The following is an 8,419-nucleotide window of genomic DNA, read 5'->3' as shown; positions in this document are numbered from 1 at the left end:
GGCTGGAACTATTACCACCAAAGCTAAAAATAATACATTAAGAACATTGATAATTTGCATTTAAGTTTTTCCTTTCGGCTCCTTGCAGAAACAAACCTCTTCCCGAATACTCCAGTTGGAGGCAGCAACAGTAAGAGAGCTTCCAGAGCTCCTGGCTTTTTTGGTGCCAGCAATGCACAGCGAGGAAGGACTGTAAAGTGCACAGACTTGAGCTCCCCAAAGTTCAGCTCAGCCAGAGGAAGCTTTCAGGAGAGAGTTGAAGGCAGACATAAAGAGTCTCCAGACCGAGAGTCCACGAGAACTTGGGCTCTTCCGCCCAGAGGCTTAAATTAGGAAGATAATGTCATCGGACACCATGATCTGGTTGTCATCTTGCATGTGGGCCAACGCCACCTTCACTTCAGCCAGTGAGAAGGGCTCAGGGTTGTCGCGGTTGATGGACTCCATCACATTCTTCAGACCCACGGACTGGGCATGGGAAGCTTTGAAGACCTCCAGGAGAGCAGCCTTGAACGCTTTCAACCTGGTCAGGGAAGGCGAGAAGTAATCAGCCTTGAAGACCACACACACAAATCCTTCCCCTTCCTTCCCAACCCAGGATCCCCCAGCCATCCCCCCATTCCAGAAGTGGCACCCAGCAGGAAAGCCGAAACCAGAGCTGGGAGCACCCACCACAGATGCCTCTCCAGCATCAGACAACGGCTTGGACCCACCAGGGTGGGGTGGGACACACAGGGACAGACACCTCCTCCAACCTCCACTCACCTCGGTTCAGCCAACTCCGGCTTCTTCACTTCGCCAGCGGCCGAAGCTTCGGGGGTCTTTGGAGTGTGTGCCTGGACTGGAGCAGAAGGAATAGTTACTGTCAACCTGCCTGGTGTCCAAGCACCAGGAGAGCAAAAGCACTTGGCCTTGGAATGGGGTGGGCAATGCCAAACTCCCTCCCAACATTGTTACTTCTGCAGCAGTTTGGAAGTGGACAGAAGAAAAATAACCAGCAATACTAACTCTCCAGTCCCACACGGCCATGGAGGGTTTAAAAAAAAACAAAACAATAAAAAATTTGTCTTGATTTGTGGGGCTGGATCGTGCCGCACCACACCAGGGACCCCGAGTGACCCCAAGGCATCCCTGCTCCCCAGGGCGTGCGGACCCACCAGGGCAGAAGGCAGCAGCACCCTCGGGAGCCAAGTGCCACCAAAACCCCAGGGACTCACCCTCCGGCATCTCCTCCTCAGCATCACTGAAGTCATACGGGTCGTAGGAGTCCCCCTCGCCTCCTGTGCGTGCCTTCTTTCTTCTGGGTGGGGGAAGAAGAGGTCACCCCTGCTCCAGCCAAACCGCAGACCTCAGGACCACCCCCCCAAACCCCGAGCTCCTGGAGACATCTGGCCACGACCATGCAGGGTACCTGTGGCTCACAGGTAAGCCACCCTCCAGCCACAAAGCCCAGCTCATGGCATGGGACCCAAGCCAGCACCAGCCCTGAGGGCTGTGGACTGTCATAGGATCACAGAAGGCTTTGAGTTGGATCATCTAGTCCAACACCCCTGCCATGGGCAGGGTCTTTTTTTGCTAGATTAGGTTCGCTCAAAGCCCCATCCAACCTGACCTTGAACACTTCCAATGATGGGGCATCCACCACTTCTCTGGGCAACCTGTTCCAGGGTCTCACTACCCTTATCATAAAAATCTTTTTCCTTGTGTCCAATCTAAATCTACCTTCCAGGTGGGGTCTCAGCAGAGCAGAGGAGAGGGGCAGAATCCCCTCCCTCGACCTGCTGGCCACGCTGCTTTGGATGCAGCCCAGGAGACGATTGGCCTTCTGGGCTGCAAGCGCACATTGCTGGCTCATGTCCAGCTTCTCATCCACCAGGACCCCCAAGTCCTTCTCGGCAGGGCTGCTCTCAGTCCCCTCATCCCCAAGTCTGTACTGATACTGGGGATTGTTCTGACACAGGCACTGGACCTTGCACTTGGCCTTGTCGAATTTCATGAGGTTTGCACAGGTATTAAGTAGTATTGGTCCCAGTACAGACCCCTGAGGGACACCACTCATTACTGATCTCCATTTAGACATTGAGTTGTTGACTGCAACTCTTTAGACGTGGCCAGCCAGCAACTTATCCATGAAATAACGATGTCCCTCTATTACAAACCAGGCGGGGGGAAATGATCCACTAAACTGAGCAAAACGTGGAGTTCTTCCCCAAGGGCAGCACTGCCTGCCGCAACCTCAGAAGAGGCTGGTGCCCCCTGCATGACATCCCCCCCGCCCTTGCTCTGGCTCCTACCTCCTCGTCCTGCGCTCCTCCCTGGGCTGCAACTCCTCATCCTCCTCCTTCTCGGTCTCCGAGTCGTCCTCCGCCTGCTTTCTGCGCTTCTTCTCCTTCTCCAGCACCTGTGTGGCAAAGACAGGACGGACTCAGGCCCCTTTTCCACTCAAGCTGCTTTTCAGGGACCAACCCTAAGGGACCCAAGATCCCACCGCTGCCCCATCCCCACACCGTCACCAGGAAAGGACCCCAAAACCAAAACCCACCCCTTTCAATGACAATTTTAGGACCTCCCGAGCACCGAGGGACACCTTCCCCCCACCTTTTTGAAGTAGGCGAACTGCACCAGCTCCAAAGCCGCCTCGGCGTCCTGCAGGTCAACTGTCTTGTTCATCCTGGCCTTGGCGTGGGCCGTGGAGAGGCGGATCAGGGTCTCCAGCGTACGGGCTGTGACTGGGGAGGTCTGGTGGGGAACAGAGAGAGGTGTCTCTGCGAGGCCGACCCCCACCGCAGCATCCCACCAAGGGTGGAAAACACCCGTAAGGGGAGAGGGGAGCCTGTGCCTCAGTTTCCCTCCTCCTGGCCTGAGAGGGTGCTGCTCCCAGGGCTCACCCTGGCGATGTCCGAGTTCATCTGGCTCTGGCTGCGCAGGCGGGAGTACTCCTCTGCTATGTAGCTTGCCGACTCCTGGGTCAAGACGGGCTTAATCATCTTTGCTACGTGGATGTACTTTCTCATGAACTCCATGCTGACGATCTTCTCCCTGCGGGGGATGCGTGCACAGCCGTGTCCTCCAAGGTGGGGACGGGCAAAGGGTGTTTGCAGAATTGGGCTTCCCATTTTCTACCCTTCACGGGTGTCCAGGCATGTGGGGAATTCAGCTCCAGGAGATGTTCCCCACCTGCCTGACATGACAGATCAAGCCCAGAGCAGGGCTCCCCTGGCATCCTGCCCACGTGCCTCCCCACGGACCACCTGGAGCATCGCTGGCACCAGCAATCAGCCACTGCCTGGATACTCAAGCCAAACCCATCACCTCACAGTGCTGGAAACCCCCAGAGAGCTCCAGGGGACGTGGGACTCACTTGCGGCGGTTGGGCCCATGCAGGAGGTCATCGTGTTTCTCATACACTTGGAGGTCCTGTTCCTCCTCCTGCACGAAGTCAGGGTCCTCCGTAGCCAGGATCTCCACAGCACTGCCCAGGGGCATGGCTGGAGAGGGAAGGGTCGCAGAGAACAGGCTTTTAGCCTCTTGCAGCATTGCTGGAGTGACTTCCAAAAGCCACCAAAAGCAGCTCTCAACAAAGCCAGGGATGCTGAACCCAATGAGCTGTCACCAAGAGGTGACAACCCACCAAGGAAGGACAGGACCGAGCAACAAGGCAGCTGCACAATTACAAGCAACTCACCGTCCCCGTCCTGCTCGTTGGGGTTGCGGTAGCGATGCATCCGCAAGACGTGGTCCGAGATCTCCCTGTCCTGCTCAGGGTCCATCTGGTCCAGCACGATGAAGAGCAGGTCGAAGCGGGAGAGCAAGGAGTCCTGCAGGCCAATGTTCTCCATGGGCGTCTTGTACTGGTCGTACTGCAAGAAGACGAGATAAGGGGTTACAGAAGACCCTTACGGGCCAGTCTTGCCTGCCAGGGAGGCTGGGAGGACCTCCTCAGGCCAGGCCTTAGAAGATGGATGCCTAGGAAGCTGGACACCACACCAAACCCAGCCTGCTGCAGCAGTAAGACCTCTTTTCCCCATCCTGGAAGGTGGGCGTAGCTCTCATTTGCAAGGAAAACATTTTTTGTGATCTCAGATCAGACACCAAGACTGAGGCTCATCACCAGGATGAGGGTCCACTGGGCTGCCCCAAGACACCCAGGCAGAACTGAGCTGGGGTGAGAAACCCCACGAGCCCCTCTCTCCTCCAGGAGGGCCATGAGCAGCAACAGAGACCAAACCAACCACGTCTTCACTGCCCCATAGATCCCAGTCCCAGCAAGAACCAAGTCACTGGTTTTGGGGGATCTTTTGGGTTTTACCAGCTGCCTCTTCCACCAAGGCAGCCCCCAGCACCCCTCCCTACGGAGGGGACCGGCAAATGTCAGCACTCACCCGGCCGTAGACAGGGTTGGCCGCCGCCAGGACGCTGCACCGGGAGTTGAGGCGGGCATGGATGCCAGCCTTGGCGATGGTGACACGGCCTTGCTCCATCACCTCGTGGATGGCCGTGCGGTCAATATCAGACATCTTGTCGAACTCGTCAATGCACACCACCCCCCGGTCGGCCAACACCATGGCCCCTGCTTCCAGGCGCCGTTCGCCTGGGATGGGGTGGGAGAAAAAGAGGGTCAACCACCATTCAGCAGCCCCATGCGTCTCCCTCCCCACCGTCCTCCTCCACTGCAGCACCACCCCTACGACTAAGCTAAGCCTGAAAGAGCAGCAGCAACCTTCAGGGCTGCCCATCTCCTACCCAACTTGACAGCAGAAGGAGGACACTTAGGATGAGGAGTAAGCCCATGAGGAAGACAAGAAGATCCAGGCTGCTGCTAGCCCTCACATGGGGTGCACCAAATAGAGGAGGGGTAGAGAAGACCACCACCTAACAGGTGGAGAAAATACCCCTAAACACAACTATCATTGCCATAAAGCTTCTGGATGGAGCGAGTCCTGCAAGCGTCACTGCAGAACGAACAGCAGCCCTGGATCTTGTAGAGTCCCTTCCAGGCGTTAACAAGCACCCCTCTACCAGCTCCCACTGGGAAGCAGCCCGCTCCTCACCGGTTTCTGGGTCTGGGGTGAAAGCGGCAGTCAGGCCAACACCGGAGGAGCCTCTGCCGGTGGTGGGGATGGCGCGGGGCGCGGTGCTGAGCACGTACCGCAGCAGCTGAGACTTGGCGACGGAAGGGTCTCCTGAAATGGAGAAGACTGCATTTAATAATCACACATCACCTGGATAACATGTCCAGTTTGGAGCTCCTCAGTGGGGAAAAAAGAAGGGGACAGAGAAGCGGGTTTGTTCAGCCTTCAGAAAGGAAGGTGATCAGATGGTCTCCTTGCCTTCCTCAATGACCCAATGGGAAGAAATAGAGAAGATAGAGTCAGAGTTTTGAGAGGTGGATAGCGACGGGACCAGAGGCAACGGGGACAACTTGGAACACAGGAGATCCCAACTGGATGGTAGAAGAAAAAGAAACCTCCTTGATGGTGGTCAAACACTGGGACAGCGGCCCACAGAGGTTGTGGGATCCCAGCCCTGGAGACGTTCAAAACCAACTGGACAAGTCCCAAAGCAACCTGATCTACCAGTGACACTGGCTCTGCCCTGCGCACACGCTTGGGCCAGAGGCCTTCAGAGGTCCCGTCTACCCTCAGTTACTCTATGAAACTAAGTCCAGGAAAATGCTCCTTCATCTCACCCCCCCCGACAACACCAACTGAGGGTGCCTCTGCCCAGCCTTTCCAGACCTATCAGCAAGATGTTGATGTCTCCTCGGATGCGGCTCCCGTTCTCCAGGACCTTCTCCACCCCTCCGAGCAGCATGCAGAGAAGGGCCTTCTTGATGTACTCGTGCCCATGGATGCTGGGGGCCAGGGATCTCGCCAGCTGGTCAAAGATATCCTAAGGCAGAAGAGGCAAAGCATGGCCTGTCAGATGGACTGCAGCAAGTAAGAACAAGAAGCAATACTCCACAAGTCCACTTCAGCCTGCCTTCCAGATGTAAGACTTAAAATACCTTGGAGCGACTCTTGCTGAACCTCTTGATCTTGGCCACATCAGCAGCAGAGTAGAGAGGCCGGACGTCTTTGCTCATCTGCTTCACATGGCAGGCAATGAGGATAGTCCTGGAGAAGGGACACAGCCATGATCAGGTCTGCAAACCCCACAGAGCCTACGGGTCACAGCAACAACACAGCAGAAACTTCCACAGGGTCATCATTTGCTCTAGGAAGTCCTGGAGGGGACTGGAAAGCTTCAAGAGCTGTAGCCCCCTCTATCTGACTGCACTGGGCCATCAGTGGAGGATCTTTAAGAGCATCCAACCCGCTCTGTGCACAGCTGGAGCTCACAGCTACACACTGATGCTAAGAAGCAAGGTGCAAACCACTTCCAAGTGATTTAAGCCAATGTTTGACCCAGCTCTGTGATGGCCACCTGCCTGCCCTAGATCTCATCTTCCAGAGATGTGACCCGACTAAAAAGGGTGGGAGGGCTGAAGTCAAGACAAAAGAAGGCTCACCTGAAAGTCCCTGAAGTGTAACCCCCTTTCTTTCCTGGCAGGCAGCGGTATGTCCCCACCACCTGGATGCGGTCCCCAGGCTTCACCTTGTCCACCAGGTCATCATCCAGAATGACATCCACGGAACGTGGCAGCTGCCCTGCCGGTGCCTTCTCAGGCATCTCCTGGATGGTGATGGTCTGATGGTCCTTGTAGACAGAGAGGCCAAACTCTGTCTCCAGGGGGTTATTCTCTTCATCCTAGAGGAAGAACCCAAATAAAAAGACTAGCACCATTTTTCAGGAGCACAGGGAGAAGAGGTGGGTCAGCTGAGCACTGGGAAGACCTCTACACAAGGCTGCTAGAAAGGGTTGCTTTATCAAGACTGCCAGAGGCTGGGGTTCACCAGCTCCACAGCCCCCCCCAGTCTAAAGCTGCCAACACCCATCACTGCTGGTACGTTAGGTCTCTCCAAGCCCTGTCCCTACTGCAGGCAGTGGTGACGCAACACCCACGCAGCAGGCTGTGTGCACAATGGGGACAGAGCTCAGGTCAACCTTCCTGCATTCCCAAATAAGGGGCAAACCCTCTACCCAAGTGTGCATACACCCTCCAGGACAGCACAGGCATGCCCACGCTGACCTGGGTCCCAGGAGCAACAAGACTGGCTGACAACCCCCCAAGAAACCACGCTCCAGCAGAACCAAGATCATAACTAACATCTGAACTAGTGGGTCTGGTGGCCTTGTGTCCAACAGAGGCTTTCTTCACATGTTCCCAGTAGCTCTCTGGGACTGTCACGTGTGACGTGTCCTCTCTCTACTCCATGGGCTATGTTGGCAGAGGGAGAAGGGATGCACAGGGATTTGAGACCCTGGGCTCAGAGCTGGCACATTCTTCCCAGAGGAACCTGCTGATGCTTCCCACAAGGCTGCTTCACCTCACCTTCGTAGGGTAGACAGAGCTGGATGGGAAAGCATCCAGGGAGGTCATGTCCGTGTATCGGCGCTCAATAGTCTTCTTGGTAGCTGGGCAATAATGGACGCTCCGGACGATCTTTGGACGAACCAGAGAGCCTGGGGTTGGAAGAAACAGGAGTTATGGGCAGGGATGTCCCACCCATCTGTCAGCAGACAGCTCCCAACAAGGTCTCCACCACTAAACTGCACTTGGGACACAACCCGCTGTCAACCACGGCCAGGATGTGCTGAGCTCAAAGACCATCCCAACACTCAAGACCTTCTGCCAAGAAGCCTGTTCCCTTCGCCCGGGTTGCCAGGACATACCATGGCTCCTGGTGGACTCCAGCCCCTCCGCAGCAAACACCTGGACCCACCACCCCCGAAGCCCCTGGGTCTTCCCCCAGTCTCACATTTTGTCACGATGCCCTCCACACAGACAATGCAGCTGAGGAAACAGGCTGTCAGCGTCCGCGGCGACACGTGCTTGGAGCCGAAGCTGCCCTCCAGCCCGATGTAGAAGTCCTCGTACTGCTTGGCGTAGGTGGCATCGACAGAGGCGACAAAATCCTTCAGGGCGCGCTGGAAGGCGATCAGCTCCTCAAAGGCGTTGTTCAAGAGCCTGCAACAGAGAGAGGTGATGATGCGGACCGATCAGCAGCCCCTTCTGCCTTCCTCCTCAACGCCTACCCATGCCTCCATGTGCTCTGCGAGTTTACTAGGAGCAAGAGGCAAAAAGAAACCCCAAAGACCATCATAGCTCTGTGTCAGGTCCACTGCCACCAACAGCCAGGAGCTGAACAAACCCAACCACATCTGAAAAAAACTCATATGTCCCTGAGCAGATTGGCAAGTGTCCTGGTTTCGGCAGGGACAGAGTTAATTTCCTTCCTAGTAGCTGGTACAGTGCTGTGTTTTGGATTTAGGGTGAGAACAAAGTTGATAACGCACCGATGTTTTAGTTGTTGCT

At 55.9% G+C, this 8,419-nt stretch overlaps 1 protein-coding gene across 1 annotated transcript in view; it reads right to left on the bottom strand.

Moving 5' to 3' along the window:
* Window positions 1-324: 324 nt before the first annotated feature.
* MCM3 (minichromosome maintenance complex component 3) overlaps window positions 325-8,419 on the bottom strand; it is a gene marked incomplete at its 5' end in the record, with an annotated part of 9,326 nt that continues 1,231 nt past the window's right edge. The window contains 15 exons of the mRNA XM_009288997.2: window positions 325-523; window positions 766-841; window positions 1,218-1,300; window positions 2,295-2,401; window positions 2,599-2,739; window positions 2,889-3,039; window positions 3,362-3,488; window positions 3,686-3,860; window positions 4,383-4,591; window positions 5,052-5,183; window positions 5,739-5,892; window positions 6,008-6,116; window positions 6,512-6,750; window positions 7,436-7,566; window positions 7,863-8,071. Coding sequence (XP_009287272.2) covers window positions 325-523; window positions 766-841; window positions 1,218-1,300; window positions 2,295-2,401; window positions 2,599-2,739; window positions 2,889-3,039; window positions 3,362-3,488; window positions 3,686-3,860; window positions 4,383-4,591; window positions 5,052-5,183; window positions 5,739-5,892; window positions 6,008-6,116; window positions 6,512-6,750; window positions 7,436-7,566; window positions 7,863-8,071 — 2,242 coding nt within the window. The remainder of the gene's footprint in view (window positions 524-765; window positions 842-1,217; window positions 1,301-2,294; window positions 2,402-2,598; window positions 2,740-2,888; window positions 3,040-3,361; window positions 3,489-3,685; window positions 3,861-4,382; window positions 4,592-5,051; window positions 5,184-5,738; window positions 5,893-6,007; window positions 6,117-6,511; window positions 6,751-7,435; window positions 7,567-7,862; window positions 8,072-8,419) is intronic.

Source organism: Aptenodytes forsteri, unplaced genomic scaffold (genome assembly GCF_000699145.1).
Source record: "Aptenodytes forsteri isolate BGI_AS27 unplaced genomic scaffold, ASM69914v1 Scaffold57, whole genome shotgun sequence".
NCBI lineage: Eukaryota > Metazoa > Chordata > Aves > Sphenisciformes > Spheniscidae > Aptenodytes > Aptenodytes forsteri.
The sequence above is the reverse complement of the archived record's forward strand: the minus strand, read 5'-3'. Positions and strand labels throughout refer to the sequence as shown.